The following is a 17,700-nucleotide window of genomic DNA, read 5'->3' as shown; positions in this document are numbered from 1 at the left end:
AAGTTGGTTAGGTTAGGTTAAGTTAAAGTGCGTTTGACGTAGTATTTTAGTTTCTTCGTGTATTTTATTGAAGTTTAATGAGTTCCGCGAATATTGTACTTTGTTTATAAAATCATGAGTTTTCTATCTCGGCTCGGTCGTGTGAGTCTAATTTGGCGTTTTGCCTTTTGCATATATTAATCCTAAGAAAAGATCTTTCACTGTCGATATGTAAAATTTCTTTTTAATAATCATACAAATTTTATACATTTTAATTTGAAAATATTTTATAACATAAAAATTTGTAAAATCATATATTTTTTAGATTTTAATTCTCAATATAAAAAAAAATTGAAATTTATTGTAAGATTTTTTGAATGTAAAATTTTCACCCTCTTTTCTCTAATTTAAAATAAATCATGATTTCTCTTAATGAATACTTTAGCTGAAATATTTAATATTAATATTAAAGTATTTTTGCAATATAATTGATTTATATGTGTAATTATGTGTGGCCTCTCCACAAAATGAATGGGAATATTGTATCGAAGAAAATCCTTAGGTATATAAAATACGAAATATATATATTTGCTTTTTATAGCATAACATATATATAATTTAGATAAGTATACATATTTTATGGGTGTTACACATCGTACCATAAGTTCAACGATATAAAAGAGAAGATGACAGTTTACAATTTAATATATACAAAGAACAGCAAAAAGTTGGTCGCATAGTACATGAACGTCTCAATGCTTCTTGCATCCTATAGTCGTTAGAACATAATCATGATTGTATCCACGCACACAGTATCTCATGTTTGTAAATCACATTACGATTGTCAGAGAAACGGAGTTTATCTTTGTTGGTTACGGGGAAGATTCGTTTTCATTCGATACAAGCGCAAAAAATTTGGAAAATACGCGTGGCAAAGAAAACATTTAAGAGATTATAATTCTGTCAATCAAATTTTGTTAAAATGTAATGTTACCAACGCGTTAACAAAACTATTAAAAAAAAAGTTTCTTATATTAAAGTCAACTTTGAATTGGTATCAGTTACGAGTGTGCAAAACGAAATATCTTGCAATATTCTTTAAAAATTTATAACTGGTTTTGTTCTGGGAAATTTTATCATTATGTTTTTTTCTCGTAACTGATATTGGTTTCTCGTTAACTTAAAATATTTAAATGCACTGTCGCATCGATAGAAAATGTATTCAAACGCATCCGTTAAAAAAAACACAAGAGTAAAAGATTTTCAGTTGGTTAAGGTACCGTAAAACATATCGAGCGCATTATTGTGCTTTTCATTGCATTGCTAATAAACAGCAATAAATTTTCGTATTTTCACAAAACTTCAACACTCGCACAGAATTCATCTCTCATTAATGTTTTACAAACGTTATTTGTGTAAGAAAAGAGTTACTCATAGTATCGTCTTGGGGCTAGTATTGTCCGTTTGTTTAGTTTATACTTAGTTAACTACCTACATACGAATACTAAGCCTACTAAAATAATATGAATTAACGCTCGTGGAAGCACCCTGAATCACTGAATGACAGTCGCAGGCCCGGATCCTCGATTTGCGCAATATTTAACTCTGAATACAGAGTTTTGTCGGCTTATGCGAAAAATTCAAGTCAAGAAGATAGATATCGCGAATAAGCACATTTAATGCCGAAAACATAACAAGAATACGGGCCAAGATCTATTGTCAGCGGTCACGAATAGACAACGAATTTTATACTTCGCCGTCTCACTTTGTTTCGCGTTCATCTCGCTATTTCTAAGTTTGATCAAAGAAGAACGATAAGTACTCGTCGTTCTTGACAAAAAATCGCGACGGTGCGATTAAACGCCGTTATCTCTTTATCCCGATACAATGCTTGTTTCGGTTTGGACTAGGTTCAATTGTCGTAGCGATTCTACGACTTGGACATTATACATGCCGGGATAATGGGAGGCAAAGGGATATATTCGATGATTAATAGCCAGGATGAATCTGCCATTCGTTCTCAGACGTAGCTTTCATCGTCGACGACAGATCTACCGAATCCTAGATGCCTCGTGGTAATGGGAGCGCGAGGCTGCGGTGGAGGTCGATAAGGCGGTGGCGGGGGTAAAGATCTAGATCTACCCGCCACTTTATGCCTGTCCTCGAGGTTCATATGCACCGGTGGCAGGTGTCTAAGTCTTGGCGGCAATGGAGGCGGTGTGTCCGGCCATGATGTAGTTCTTTCTTCTTGCTCATCCTCGCTGAGGTCGACTACGCTCTTATAAGAATTGTTTACATCCGTGGTTCCGTAGACCTCGGTCGACCGACTCCTATCCTCGCAGTATGTAATTTTACTGTCGGATTCACCATTCGAATCCTTATTTTTGCAGTATTTCAGCGCTTCCATGTATATCGCCTTTACCCTAACAAAGTCATCGTACAATTCACAGTCGCGAGCTTGACGACGGCGCTCTTTCTCCGACATCGGAGACTCCAAACTTACATATTGAACTTCGGAGGACTTAACCTTTTTGAACTCGTAGCAATCGCTGCCGGAGCGAGGTGTATCGCCACCACTCGTTAGATCCTGCTCTGAATCGTGAATCGACACCCGTTCGGCACTTCGAATGTCCTGCTGCAAGTTTTTGCTATTGTAATCTTCTGACAATATATCGTAGCTTACATTCAACTGTCTGCTCCGATAAGCCTTGCAGTTTTCTACGTTTTCTTTCAATGTGTCTTGTCTAAGGTACTCCCTATCAAATGTATCCTTATCGCCGAATCTCTCTTTTCTGTGCTCGTGTTCGTCCAATTTGTTCGTTCTCGGTGTTCTTTTAAGTTGTGCTCGTAGCCAATCTTGCCGTTGGAAATTTGACGATTGAGACGGATTAGGATAACAGCCGTTGGCCTTTTCCTCTCTAAAGTTGTGCTCCCCGTTGTTTGTATGGTTATGAGTGCCGGATGCATAACCATTTAGTCTCTCCTCCCAACCGCATCTATAAACTGGCATGTAGGTTTTACCATTAGACTTCTCCTCCTTTACAAAAGTCTTATCGTAATTGGTAGACGTTGGAGCATTCGGGGCAGAATCTTCCGAGCCTACGGGCGATTCCGGGATGAACAATTGACAATCTGACAAAGTTAAGCCTGAGTCTCTTGACAAGGACATGGGGTCTCTACGTGGTGCCTCCGTCAGGTCTAGACTATCCAATGATATTCCACCTGCTGCAGCATAAAGAATTTGTTAATGATGGATAACAATATTATTAAAATATTTCAATCAATATTTTTTATAAAAAAATAATTTAATTAGAATATTCTAATATTTTCTATGTTTTAATGTTCTTTAACATCTTTTGATATAATTAACAATTTAACATATTATTGTTGTAATAACTTACAATGAAGACTGTCGGTGCTCTCCTCGGCTCCACTGTCGCTGCGAGTGTCTTCTCCAAGGAGCTGCGTGACATTGGTACCAAACAAATCCTCGCAATTACGGATTAACATTTCCGTGATTGTTGGGATCGCTCTACTCTGATTTACTGACGGATTTGAGGACCAAAGTAAACTCGGACCACAGCAAACGCCAAGATTGCTGGCACACATGAGATTACGTTTTGATCGTCTCGCCACATGGTGCAACACGCAAATTAAATGCGAGAGTAGTGTGAAATTCGCTCTCGGCAATCTATCTAAAATGCTGAAAATTTTTTCTAATTAGTCTTATTTTCTTAAAAAAAAATATATATATATTTTACAGACAATAATAACAAATATAGCAAACATAAAAATTTTGTATTCATAAAAGTGTAAGTTAATAAACATCATTTTAATTAAAATAAATTATAAACCTTTTAATGGTTTGGACAGGATTCGGCGTGTTTAAGCTTTCCATCCAAAGAGGAAATAGATGGAAGGTCAAGAGGGGATCCGGTAAGGACCTCAAAAAGTCCTTCAGCAAAGCCGCCACCGCTATAATCGGCGCATCCTCCAGGCAACTAGGATCTCCTGTAGACTCGATCTGTTCTCTCAACTCTCGAACGATTCGAACATTCGCAGACTTGCGGAATATTCCTTGCATGAACGGGCCTTTCGCAAACAATTGTTGCAGCATCATGAGAACAGGTTTAGGCAGTCCGTTCTCGTCCAGCCGCGACAGAGGCACACCGAATAGATTCGTATTCAACGACAGCGAGCGACGCAACAGACCGGTTATCTTGGATCGATTGTTCTTCTTCGCGGGTGTCTTCATCACGGGCCTGAGGATGAAGGGACACAAATCGACACCACTGTTGTTGATGTGCACCAGGTCGAAACCCTCATCTGCCGAGAGCATGTGTCGTAGACGCGACATTTTCACGGCGAATGGCCGTTCGTGCCCTATCAATGGATACGGCGGCTCCTCCGGGAACGTTCGGGCCCAAAGCTGGAAAGGTCCTTGAAGACCCCACAGTGGCATCGCCTCCTTCACGCAGTCATGCGCCGTCATATCGGAGCGGGCCTTGATCGTCTTGAACTGCAAGGTGCGAAATAGCACGTATGTATTTTTCTCTCGCCGGATTACAAAGGAATGAATAATACGACGCGCGGTTCGCCGAAGCTTGTTTACCGACGATAGACAGCGTTTATCTAACGGAAATTTATTCGCGATCCAAGCGGCTTATACCTTCATACAATATCGATGAATTGCGAACGGTGACTGAAGGTGAATACCGGCACAATACGCGGTGACGATTCTAACTCGACTCCGACGTTCGCGATATAAAAGACGCCTCTCGTGAAGAAAAATACTACCAGGAAGGTCAAATGATCGAGGCTCGCGCAGATTCGAGTATGCGCGAACAATGGATCGCGAGAAGTGGCGTGACCGCAAACGTATCCATTCTCGCGTGAAAAGGCGAGCGCACTTACGTAGTCGGTGTGTGTGTCGTTGTCGTGGTACACGACTTGAATGTTCGTCTCCGGTGGCTCCTTCATGCTCTCCTCTCGCACGAGATCGCTCAAACGTCCCCACCAGAGATCTCGCGCTGCGGCGGTCCTGTAAAGATGAATTTAACCGTGACAACGATAACGATCGTAAGCTCTCTAGTCTGCATTGATATTTTTCATTTGGATATTTTTTCGATACGCAGTTTTAGCTACGGTCCACTTGACGCTACAAATGCTTCTAAGTATTTTTCGATTGATCAATTTGTAAAATTCATTGTTCCGATTGGTTAATCAAACGCTTCGAAGCATTTGTAGCGTCAAATGGACCGCAGCCTTTGGAGAAAAAAAAAACAGGTCTACTTACATGAAAGTCGCTACGACATTCGTGGTTGGCCAGCCAATGACAAAGCTAGTTTCCGCGGACTTGCTGGTTTCCGCCACGTCTTCTATGTGACCGATCGTCAGCCAGAGTTCACTCATTCTCACGATTTGCTTCAGTTTGAAGTTCCCGCTGCTGCGAGCTTTCGCGATCAGCAGCAAATCGGTGAAGAGGAAGAGGTGCCTCTCCTGGGATTGCACACCCTGAAATTCGCAACGGGATTTTAAGACTCGAGAGTCTTGACTCTTGACATTAAGCAAATTCTAAATCCTCATCAAACGGGCGAATGTACGCGCAAGCACATTTTAATCCTGATAACTTCTCAAAGATTTTCATACCGATGTGAACTGGACTGGCGTTTCTAGAAGAAAGGTTCTAGTCGGCGATTTCGTCGGAGACAGGGAACTATCCGTTGTATCCAGAGCTTTCAGAGAAAGTCCTCTCGTCAGCCTGACTGGAGTACTGCCATTTCTTTTACGTAACATATTCTTCGTTTTCTGAAAACAATTGAATTTTGAATTAAAATCTAGCGTATGGCCAATAATAGCCACAAATGTTCTTCAAAAAGAATTTTTTAATTTTTTAATCAAAATTCGATATAATCCATTGACATTTAAAATCCCTTTTCATAGAAGAAAGATGAGAGACGCTTGTGTTGAACTGTTTAAGTAACATAATTCTGAATATCGAGTGACTATCTCTATGTACTCAAGACTCTTCTTGTAATGACTCGATCGGGGAATTTCGCAGGGTTTAGGCATGCTAATTTTATCGCCGCGTTAACGCGCCACACATGTGCAGAGGATTAACAGCTACGCCCGAAAAATGTCACTGCCAAATTTGGTCGGTAAGCGGCGATTCTCTAAGGCGTGTTGCAGAGCGAGTATTCCCGCGACAAGATTCGTGCGGGCGGACTAACATACGCAAGCTATTAGATTCTTTGACATGTCCCAACGTCCTCTATTCTTCGCTCGCCGCTCTTTTCAGTTACGAAATCACTTTTGATGGTTCCAGCGAGAGCCAGGCGGTAACCCATCGCGTTGTTACAACGCACAAGAGTCCGGAGCAGGCACTGATAAATCCAACGCGTCAGATGGATTATCTGCTATCGTTTATAGCGTTGGAGAGTGCATCGCCCGAGGGCTTCAACAGTGAGAGTTTCGAGTGATACCGATAGACGCCGATGTTTTATGGCATATAAGAATGCTTCAAAGCGGCTCCGCGAATGTACACTTCTAAATATAGACGGACGATCAACAATTGTGAGCGGTTGTTATTTCTACTGTGATAATATTAGCCTGTAGTTTTTATGTTCCGCGACGTTTGAAGAAAAAAACAATAATCTTGTAATTTCACAATCCTAACAGCATATCGTAGGAATATTCTAGAATATTCTATTGTATCTATCGTACGAATATTCGTACAATGTCATAATATCGTACGTATATTTATATATTATTCACAATATTCATTAAATATCATGCTGTTAGAAAATACGCAAGAGAAAAAATATGCATTGAGATATCAAGGAAAATTGTGAATCACAATTCAATCGGTTATTATACACTGAGAAAATAAAGTTGTTAACTTGACTAAAGTTTTCAGCTTGATCAAATTTCTTCTGTTAAAGTCTTTATGTATTTAATTTAAATATACATATATATGTAGTTAAGTATATAAATGCTTAGACTGACATTTAAATATTTAAATCAAATACATAAATATTTGAATTGAAAAAATTTAATCGAGTTGAAAAAATTTAGTCGAGTTAACAATTTTTTTTCTCGGTGTAACTAAAGATAAAAAGTGAGGTTCTTTTGCTTTATAAGGATCTTTTTACGTCTTTACAATACTAACTTTCGCCGTTTCTGTCATTAAAAAAAATAAAAAATAAAAAAAACGCGCTTTCCATGGAAACGATATAAATATCATTCCATTGTCATTATTGCCAGTCTTTATTACGGTGACATGGTTTCTAGTCCGTTTCCATATATTTTTTTTTTTGTGCGGACGCAGAAAGTGAGCGCTCTATTGAACGAACGGCACGCCAATTTCACCGTTTGCAGCAGCCGGGCCGAGTCGGGTGAAAATATGGCTGGGAGAATATTATCGGATACATACGTGTCCGTATGATACGCGAATGAACGTGGGAAGGAAGTGCATATACGCGGCTCTAATCGCCACGCCAGCGACACGCGAGCATTTTCCGAGGACGCAGAAAAACGAGATGCGTCTAAAACGACCGTGAGAAAAACTGCATTGCAAGGCGCATTGTCCGCAATACCGTTTGCCAGCACCGTTGTTTGTCACTGCACCGTCCGTGCATCCTCCACGAAGAGAGGAGTAGGATGCTCTTTGCATAAGCAATTTTACTAAGGCTGCGATTGCCAACTCGAGTTCTGATCATCTCTCTTCGGGAATTAGGGATAGCAAAAAATATTTGATATCAATGACACTCGTCATACCGTGGTGACAACGTCTCTCTCGTGCAGTCGCAAGTTGTCGCCGGGGAACAGCTCTTGGATGCGGTGAAGGTCACCCTCTAACTGTCCACGGTGGAGGACCGACCCGCTGTCAATGCACTCGCTGTCTATCAAGTTCCTCGCTTCCTGTCCCAAGTATCTCTCGTACTCGGCGAGCCTCTGAACCTGCGCAAATAAAATACACGTCAAATTCCTCGTTATCACGAGAAAAATCGTGATGTGAATTTTTTTTTTTTTCTATACATAACCACGTATCACGAAAAAAAATTGTGCGTTGCGCAACTTCGCCGCCAAGCTTGGGAAATCTTAGGCGCGTAACCGAGCGCGGAAGAAATTTGCGATTACGTCGACGGTCCTTGTGCAACTCCCGATAATTTTCGACAAATCGCCGTTCATCGACAACGCGATCGGCAATTTTCAAAGACATTACGAAAGCAGGAAAGAGAAGCATCGTAAATGCGGGCACACATAACTTTCCCCGATATGAACTTTACTGGCAAATGCGATGCGGTGTCTCTCTGTATAATAATCAAGCCGCCGAACGCGGAAATAAATGTGAAGCGTCGACCGGATCGGGCATACAGCCTCGGAAATGCACGCTGATTCGTGTTTCCTCCTTGCTACAACGAACGCGATAATTATTATTCACGACTCGGAGTGCGTTATGTAAATTGACAACGTATCATTATTTGATGTACGATTGTGCTCATGTCATAGTCGACGACCGTACCTGGGGACTAACTCAGACTGACTATTGCAACATGTCACGTATATGGCTTCATTAGACGTTCATATAAATGGCAGCGATAATGTATAACTCCCCCTCTTCCTTTCTATATTCTAACGCGTTAATAAGAAACATAACAGCGTTCAATGAATGCGAAATTTCTACACCGAGAGAAATCGTTTGGTAAAATCAACTAACGTTTGGCTGAATAGTGATCAATTGAATTTTGTAGTTACTGGTACCAAAAGCTTAGTTACGTTTAACAAAACTTTTTTGTAATTTGTTGTATGAAAATAATTATTTGGTTAAGGCTACAAACTGTTTGGTCAAAGCAACTATTTATTTAGTAATTTATAATTATAAAACTCATTTGATCACTATTCAACCAAACATTTCTCCCAGTATAAAACTCGTCTACAATGTATAATATTCTTTTAGAGTTTTGTTTCCGTCTAGAATTGATTTCTTGCAACTTAAATCGCAATACTCAATACATATATTAATAATTACATCATTTTTCATTTTCTTTCCATTAATAATTAATATTAATTCATATCTCTTGTTATCTAGTATATCAATGGGGATCTGTCAGATGCCTTGCGTAACAAGTAAATCTACGTTATTGATCTTAAAACCTCCAATCGATCATAGTAATAAAATAGAAAAGAGATTCCATGCGTACGCTGATTCAACTCTAAACCTTTGTCACGGGGATTATCGGTTTCACGAATGATCGTGAGTGATCTCGTAAGCAATGTAAATCCCACAACAAATCCCGTCGTAGATTCCAGCGTAGTGTTGAGTCACCGTCAAATTTCGTCGGTGACGCTCGATTATCCTGACCGATGATCGTAGTGCGCGCCTGCACGAACGGCCGCGTGCGATTCTCTCTTCTTAATTATCATAACGTGGCAGATAGTTGCCGCTGCCGAGGAAAATGTGCGCGAGTAGAAGGCCGTTGATGGGAGCTCGAACGTGCTCTGAATTAATTCGCAGTTATCGCAAAATACCGCCGCTGGCGAAATTTCGAACGATCGCCACCGCATTCGGTCGCCATCACTCGTGAGATTCTCGAAGGGATCCATGCTTAGTATCCGTAATACTTCATTGGTGCAATTTCTATTAATATTTGTTGCATCATATGTATAAAATAATTAAAAATCAATATATTTTATTATATTGTTTTATCACACAGGGTCACTGCATCAGTCGTTGAACAATCACCCTTAAATGACTATGTTTAGAAAAGTATTAAAATAATAAGACTTTGAAATAATAAATGGCGAATTAATTATATTTTTTATGATCTAATTTTCATAAACTTTTTATTGAAATATCATTTTTTATTTAAAAATGTAATTAAAATTCCATTTATATGTTCATTGACTAGTTCAATTTTTTATTTGTTCATTGACTGGTGCAGTGACCCTATTCTCTAAATTTTTTAGAGTGAAATTTCATCTAAAAGAGTGAAATTCCACTCTAAAAGTGTGAAAATCCTGCCACTCTTTATCAAGACTGGCAGGATTTTCACACTTTTAGAATGAAATTCCATTCCAAAGATTTTATAGAGTATTAAATAAGAAATATACTGTTTAAAAAATAATTGGCAGTATATCAGAAAAAATTGTATCAGATCTGAGGCCAAGCGTACTCTATCTCGAGGACACTTTACGCATGCGTTACGAAGCCTCTTTTAGGTACAATTCCATGATGAATGCCACGACGGCATTCATTACCATGTTTTCTCTTTCGCATGTAATCTCCGCTTGCCGTAGGTACTCGTTATTGGCATTCTCGGACATGTGCCCATCCCCGCGCATATTCGCGAATGGGGAATTTAGCGTGATCTTTTCTCGCACTCTTCGTCCCTCGTTCCCTTTCCCATCGTCTCATTGTCTCGAATCCACCACGTGATGCATACGTTACTTTTACGCGCCGGCACCGTTTCCGAGCCCCTTTTCGCACACTTTCACCGCCTGTCGCGTCGCAATTATTATATTCCTAGAAATATAGACGCGAACACAGCTATCGGCATACCGCAGTTGATCGTAAACGATCTTCTATACACCGCCGTTTCAAGCAGATTTTAAGAAAGACGAAGAGTGATTCTTGTCAAAGAACTTAACGTTTCGATACTTTAAGAATACCGAGATAAACTGTTGGCTGTTATCGACTTTTTTTTTCAAGAATCGGTCATAGATTCTTTGAATTCGAATTGAAAATCTTATGTTTAAATTCTTAAAATTTTGCAGAGATATCGCGGAAGAGATAATATTGACAAAGGGATCATTATTAATGCCAGACGGCAAGTGTCGGGATTCCTTCTCGCATGTTAAAGAGCTATGCAAAAACATCACATCGCATACATGAGACAAGGAGACGTAAAAGAAGCCAAAATAGATGGAGATAATTTCATTTTGTCGAGTTTTTGAAGGATAAACGTTCGCGCACTACCTAGATGTGTGATAAACATTCCTCTTCAACTAATATTATGAACACTGAATAATTACTAGTAATATTTAAGACGATACATTTATTAGGTACACGTAAATATTTTATCAATTCTGAGTTTCTTTTTCCCCCCGAGTTTTACATTTCACTCGTTCTTCAAATTGAATAAAAGAATCTGGCAAGCATCGTTATCAGTTTGGAAAATATTGTCAAATCCTTTGCAGCATTTGAAATTTATTTTCTCTCCTGGCTGCATAAATTGATACCTATAGGTATACTAAGTTTAGAGCTTTCTATTTGAAAAATGGATATTTGGATACGTACAAATTTGAAGAAAAGATATGTAAAAAAAAAGAATGAAGAATTCCATGCGATAAATCTTGCGTGAACAAGAAGAAAATATTTTACAACTATTAATCGATCAATTACATTCCTCGCCGTAGCCATTTCTTTTAACGCTCAAAATCCTCTCTCATTCGAATCGTATCGTAGATTATCGATTTCTGCCTCTCCCTTTCGAAAGTCGAGGCATTAATTCATCACGACCGGCTGGTGAATTTGTTCGATCGAATATATAATCGTTCGGGCGTCGATCAATCACTCGATCAGTCGGAGGAGAGGGAGAGTGCGTCGACAGGCGAGAAAGAGAATTGGAGACGACATGGACAATAACGTCGTGTCCTTTTCGCTCGTTTCACGCGCGACGCATGGGCCGCGTTCAGCAGACTCAACAGTCGAGTGAGCGCTCGCTGTTATTAGTGTATTCTTCTAAATCTGAAAGTCTGATTGGATGATCTAAAAGAATATCTCAACATGTTGAGTCTGCTGAACGCAGCCATGTACTCGTCACGAATGCGGCTGCATCGGTCGGATGCAGCGGTCTCGACGCGACCGTCGCGATACATCCGATATTCTACAAATGCGGCCGTACGAATCCGCGTTTGGGCATATATGCAAACGTACCTGAAAGGTATATACCGTTAGCACCGTCGACTACCTCGGGCGCGCTATTTCTCAACAGCGGGGCACGTTTACACCTCACGTGTCCGCAATATCGCGCGAACCCTTCCGCGCTTCCTCGCGGGATTCCCCTTTGACGTTGAGCGCACGTGCAACGGTAAATCGCGGAACGAAATTCCGCCGTGGAGTGCGCGCGGTAAGAGCGCGCTATTCTTCCGAGAGCCCCGAGAGCTCGGCGAGACGCACGTGGAATGCACGTGGTCGTGATGGCAGGATAGCGACTTTTTACGCGAGAGCGGCAGGAACTCTCTTCGCTTCAAGAATTTTTGACCCCGAGCAGCGAATGATGGCGCTTGGACGTCTCGAGCCTGAGCGGTTAATGTCGAGGCAGAAGCTCCAACGGGGATCAATGTCGATTTTAATCTCCGCTATCGGAAAGATCGTCTATTTCGGGTCACATCTTTCTTACGACATCGACACTCGACAAACCATTATCGATAATTATCATCACGACGGGGGATTAGCGTGCTGAGACAGCGTCGACGCTCGATGATAACGATTTTCGTCGATGTTTGAAAAGTATACATCGCTAGAAATAAAATACCATGAGATATCATAAAGCATCTCTCTCGTATCAGTTGGTTGGTCACAACTCTTACGTTCAATAATATGCCAATAATATCCCGTCGGTCGTTGCCAGGTCAATTTTTATTAGGATTGCTGCAACGGTGAGGCATACGCAAGATACGGAATGCCGAGAGCCCGCGGGGCATGCGGAATGTAACTTTTTCTATCGGCATCTCGATATTACGAGAGCAGAGAGCAGACTGCACGCACGCACGTCGCTGGATACGGGATGTCCCGCGAAAGTCTTTCAACGAGACGCAGTCACGATTATTGCTTTGCTCTTTTAGTAAAACGAGAATTTTATCCGTAAAGTTTAATCGACAGGAAGAAAAAAAACATCAGAAGAATATAGAGTTACCGAAGAGCCGAAAGAAGAATAAATCCGAAGCGTTTCACGCGAAGAAAGCCGCGATTTATTAGACGCAACTTGACAAAATTAATAAATGTAAAAATGTCATAAATGAAATGCGCTCCCAAGAAAAATGAATTCTCGTGCTGCTGGGTGAACGCAGCTTTTAGCGAGGGACACCTCGTACCTGTGTACGCCAGGACAAATTGCTACGGCGTGACGCAACGTCGAGAACACCTGTCTCGACGTTACAAAACCCGCTTCCTGGGACAGCGCCTTACGCACGTGCATGAGAGCAGCGTGCCTAGGCTTGGAGCAAAGATCCGCCGCTTCAGGGATCGGGACATCGACACGCTCGTTTCAGGAGAAATTGATATATCGGCGCATGCAAATAAAACGAGGTGAGGCGCGAGGCAAAAAAATCGATGGACCACGTCAAGATTTGTTATATACTTATAGGCTTGGCTGTTATACAGGCGTGCTCAAAAAATTTCAGCACTTTTTTTAATGCGAGTTTTAATCGCGTTTACAAATACAAAATCATCTTTTAGAATATTGTAACACTGTAGAATGAACTCGCCTCCGGAAGTATATAATATACACAGAGAAAACGATTTTTTTCTTCAAACTTAATAAATTTTATTGTATTCAAATAAATTTATTTCGAATGGTTCAAACGAACCAATGTTTGAATCAATAAGTACGATTATTTCAATTTGAAACAATATACATTTTTGTCTTATAAAATAAATAAATCATTTGTTTGAAACGAAAGATACATTCTCAATATATTTTGCCATTTTCGTATAAATAAATTATTTGTTTCATCGTTCGTATACTTATTGTAATCAAATAATATATTATTTGGTTGAAAGATATTACTTGAAATAATATTATTTCTATCAAATAATAGAGATTTTTTTAACGAAACGACAAAATTTTTATTTAAAGAAATAATGCTTCGTCTCGTGTTTCGTATAAGCATATGTTATTTCGGTGAAATAAATTTTAGTCAAATAAACAGGAACACTAAATCTAAAGAAATCTTTTTTCCATGTACGCATTAAAGTAATATTTCTCATTTGGAGAACAACTAAAAATAAAATCCGTCTGAAAAAAAACCCCGTTTCATTCGAGATAAAATTTTCCTGTAAAATCAGTATTAGCTTTTACATATTTTTCGAATAAAAAATGATTTATTGCGCTTCGAATGAATACCTGAATCTTCAATCCGAATCGATCGTATGCCAATTCAAGCATGCTCGGATGCATCTTATGCAACTTGTGCATCTTCAATTTCGAATACCGACGCAGTGACGCTGCGCCGTCACTGAATACATCTCGCGCATTAACTCTCACATCTTTTTCTTTTAATTAAAAAAAAAAAAAAAAAATTGTTTGATTACCGCGAGCTTCAAAGCACCGTGTAATCGTTCGGCGAGCCGCGAACGAAACTGAAGAAACACGGTATGCAGTCCAGCGAGGCGAGTTATGAAACGGCATTCAGTATTCCGCGGTAATTCCACGACGTGTCGTCTAACCCGCAGCATTCGCCTTTCGCCGTTCGCGCGCGTTCATCGGAGGAATCCCCGCACGCAGGACGATGCGGCGCGGCGCGGCGCGGCGCGGCGCGGGCGCTTCCACACGTGACGAAGGTTGAACGCCGATCGACGATCGTCTCATCTCGCCTCATCTCGCTGTTCATTGCACGGAATTATCTTGGTAAATTGCCGCGATCCGACCGCGATTCCTCGCGCCGTAGGGGCTCTTCTCGTCTCCCCTTCTATTTCTCAGATTAGCGAACTTTCCTTCGCGTCGCTTGCGCGGCCGGTGTCAATGCGCGACAACAGCCGCGATGGCATTATCGCACGACACAAACGTGACAGTGATAAATCGGTTTCTTTGTGCGATCATTGAGAGGCGAGAGAACTTTTCTCGCGGCGTTACCGAAAGGCGGAAGGCTTCATTATGTTAGAAGAAAGTCGTCGTGACAGCAAAGATAATAACCAGGCGCGTGCAATTTTCATGTCGTTTCTGACATTCGTTGTGCTCGGCAATGTAACGCTGTCGTGTTTATTATCGATTCGAAATGCAAATAATCCATCTTACTCCCGAAGGTTACTCGTTACAGGTCGTCTCATCCGAGGTAATTTTCGTGGTGGATTCTTTGAGACGGTAGCTTTTTTTCCCCGAAGAAAATTTTACGGCCATTATGCGACGATTAATTAGGATAATTAGACACAGTAATGTTAAAAGTTACGTAATTCTCGTGCGTCAAGCATTACGTGCAATAAATGGATAATGAGATGCAATTTCCCGTTAATTTCCCGTCAAGCAAATTTTAATCGCCGGTAACTTTATTGGAAATATAAAATTATTGCCAATTTACGCTAATATATGGCTTATTCAAAACTCGACTCCAAATGATTACGCATTCAATGCTTAATATAAAATCATAAAATGTAACTCTGATATTATTGTTAATTGATATAATCGTTTCTCATAATAGCAAATATTGCGCTAATAAATTAAACATTTTCTGAGCGTTCTCCGGAAATGTAATTTTTAAAAAATTATGCAATAATTTTCGTCAAATTTTCTCAAGAAAAATCAAATTTCGATTTATTAAAGTCGCTATTATAATTTATGTGTAGGGGTGTGATAAGAAATTATTTTAACTTTTCGCTCTTGTCGTGCTATTTACGTTTCTACCACAGACATTGCGACGTTTTAAAAAATTCCCAAAGGCTGCGATACGGTTGAAATATAACGAAGGTGCTAGCTTTTAGTATATAAAAGCCTTGGCTTAGATTCCAGATTTGTCGCGTGCTCGGTGACGTAGAACGGAAAGGAGACTCGATTGCATGGTCTCCTTTAACTCGTAATATTCCGATGACGAGACTCGCATACCTGCCGCTTGTAAAACGATCAGCTCAGAATGGTTTTGCATCCGCGTGCTTAATGAAACGCGTCGAGAAGCCTTCGACTATTTATATAAATTTTCACATCGTTTCCCTTCCCCGATCGTTGTTTTCTCGTACGTGTAAACGTGTTTATTAAAATTGTTGGACAATCTTCAAAGTCTCATTTCTTTCCGGAATCTCATTTCTGACAGTTTCTGAAAGTTTGCTCACGAATAACTCACGTTACAGTGTAATACATTGTCCTGATTTTATCTCATTACCATAACATAATCCGAACATTCCGCGTTAACTCAGTTGTATATCTGTGAAACTTGATGACAGATAACAGGACACTTTAATCAAATAAAAAGATGTGTATTATAAATTCTTCTCAAACAAAAAGTTCCGGCATGCAATTGTACGTAAACATCGAATAAATAACTTTCAGCGCATCTACTTAACGGTAAACTGCTTAATACGAGTCAAGGCTTCCCGAGGAGGCTGGAGAAGATTAACGTCGAGCGGGAATATTCGTTGGGCGATTCGTAATGGATCGCGTTCCGCGCCACAAATTATAATCTCGACTTAGTAGGTGCGTTGTGAAATTGGTCCCCCCGAGGCACGGCATTACAACCGCAAAGTGACAGATATCGCTGCAAAAAGAAGAAGGTCTTTACGATCGGAATTCCGTCATCTGGGTCGTACGGAATTGTGACTCCTCGATCGCATAACTTTATTGAGAATTGTTGAGAAACGCCGCTAAATATCGGAGACGTGTGTGTGTGTGCGCGCGCGCGTGTGTGTGTGTAACACCAGTCGACCGCAAGAGACGATTATGCCATTCGTTTCCTTGAACAATTTCGGTATGGCTGAGGTTTCGACAGTCCGCACAGTGAATGGTCATTACACCTGCTCAATTATGTATACGACGCGTACAAAGGAACAAAGGAGTCTGAATAAAGGGATATTCAATAATTTACCGTTAGCACTTTACGAGAATGTAAGAGAAGGATTTAACTTTAATCATTTGTAATGTTACCTTCGGTGCGCTAAAGAAACGCGCATCGAGAAAAATAACAGAACAATGATATGCCCCATTCTTTCGAAAGAAAATATATTAACGATAAATAAATCATTAGATCTCTCGACCTCTCACATTTTCTGAACGAGCAAAAAATTCAAATTGTCGATACGGTACTAACGTCTTTTGTATCTGCCAGATATTCTTCCGAGATTAAAGTTTCTTCTTCTATCGACAACGTCGTAATAGTGCAAATTGAAATTGAAAAAGTTCTATTACATCAATTGAAAAAAAATCCCTTATTACCAAACCGGTAACCTCGAGAGAAAGAGAGAGAGAGAGAGAGAGAGAGAGAGAGAGAGAGAGAAAGAGAGAGATTAACGAGCTGAGAAGAAAAGGAAACTGAGAAGCCGAGAGCCAGGGGAGAATCAGCGTCGATGAAAGGAAGGAATTTGGTGAATGGGAGTGCCGCGTGCAACTCGTTTTTCCATTACAATGGCACTCACCGCGGTGTATGCAGCGATCACGCATGCACCGAACGAGAGAACGAGAATTCCTCGAGATCGTGGCCGATAGGCACGACGATCATGTTTCCAAGGTAATCGAAGAAGATGCTCATCGATTCGCCGAGACACGACTAACATTGGCAACTCGCGCGATTTCGAAAGACACTGGACCTGCAGTTAACAAGGCATAACGCGGAATTTACTCACCTGTAAAACGAATTTATCCACGTAGGTGTTCGTAGACATAAAATATACATGTATATACAATACATCCTGCGGGGATTGCCGCAGAGATCACCCGATACCTAAATAGCTGTCGTGTATCGTTGTGTTAAAAATTTCCGACTTTTGTATCATGCCTTTTGTATCATACCGTGCAT

At 40.3% G+C, this 17,700-nt stretch overlaps 1 protein-coding gene across 4 annotated transcripts in view; it reads right to left on the bottom strand.

The window, feature by feature from the left end:
• Nucleotides 1-544: 544 nt before the first annotated feature.
• Nucleotides 545-17,700, bottom strand: part of LOC105201419 (rho GTPase-activating protein 20) — a 222,250-nt gene continuing 205,094 nt past the window's right edge. For 2 of the 4 annotated variants that reach the window (XM_011169424.3, XM_026137836.2), the window contains exons 2-8: nt 7,756-7,938; nt 5,629-5,787; nt 5,276-5,493; nt 4,894-5,020; nt 3,834-4,498; nt 3,381-3,682; nt 545-3,204 (exon numbers count right to left, since the gene is read on the bottom strand). In XM_011169424.3, the coding sequence (XP_011167726.1) occupies nt 2,000-3,204; nt 3,381-3,682; nt 3,834-4,498; nt 4,894-5,020; nt 5,276-5,493; nt 5,629-5,787; nt 7,756-7,938 (2,859 nt within the window). In that variant the 3' untranslated portion in view covers nt 545-1,999. The remainder of the gene's footprint in view (nt 3,205-3,380; nt 3,683-3,833; nt 4,499-4,893; nt 5,021-5,275; nt 5,494-5,628; nt 5,788-7,755; nt 7,939-17,700) is intronic. The other 2 variants (XM_026137835.2, XM_011169422.3) reach the window with 2 other exon arrangements.

The sequence above is a fragment of the Solenopsis invicta genome, chromosome 11 (genome assembly GCF_016802725.1).
Source record: "Solenopsis invicta isolate M01_SB chromosome 11, UNIL_Sinv_3.0, whole genome shotgun sequence".
Classification (NCBI taxonomy): domain Eukaryota; kingdom Metazoa; phylum Arthropoda; class Insecta; order Hymenoptera; family Formicidae; genus Solenopsis; species Solenopsis invicta.
The sequence above is the reverse complement of the archived record's forward strand: the minus strand, read 5'-3'. Positions and strand labels throughout refer to the sequence as shown.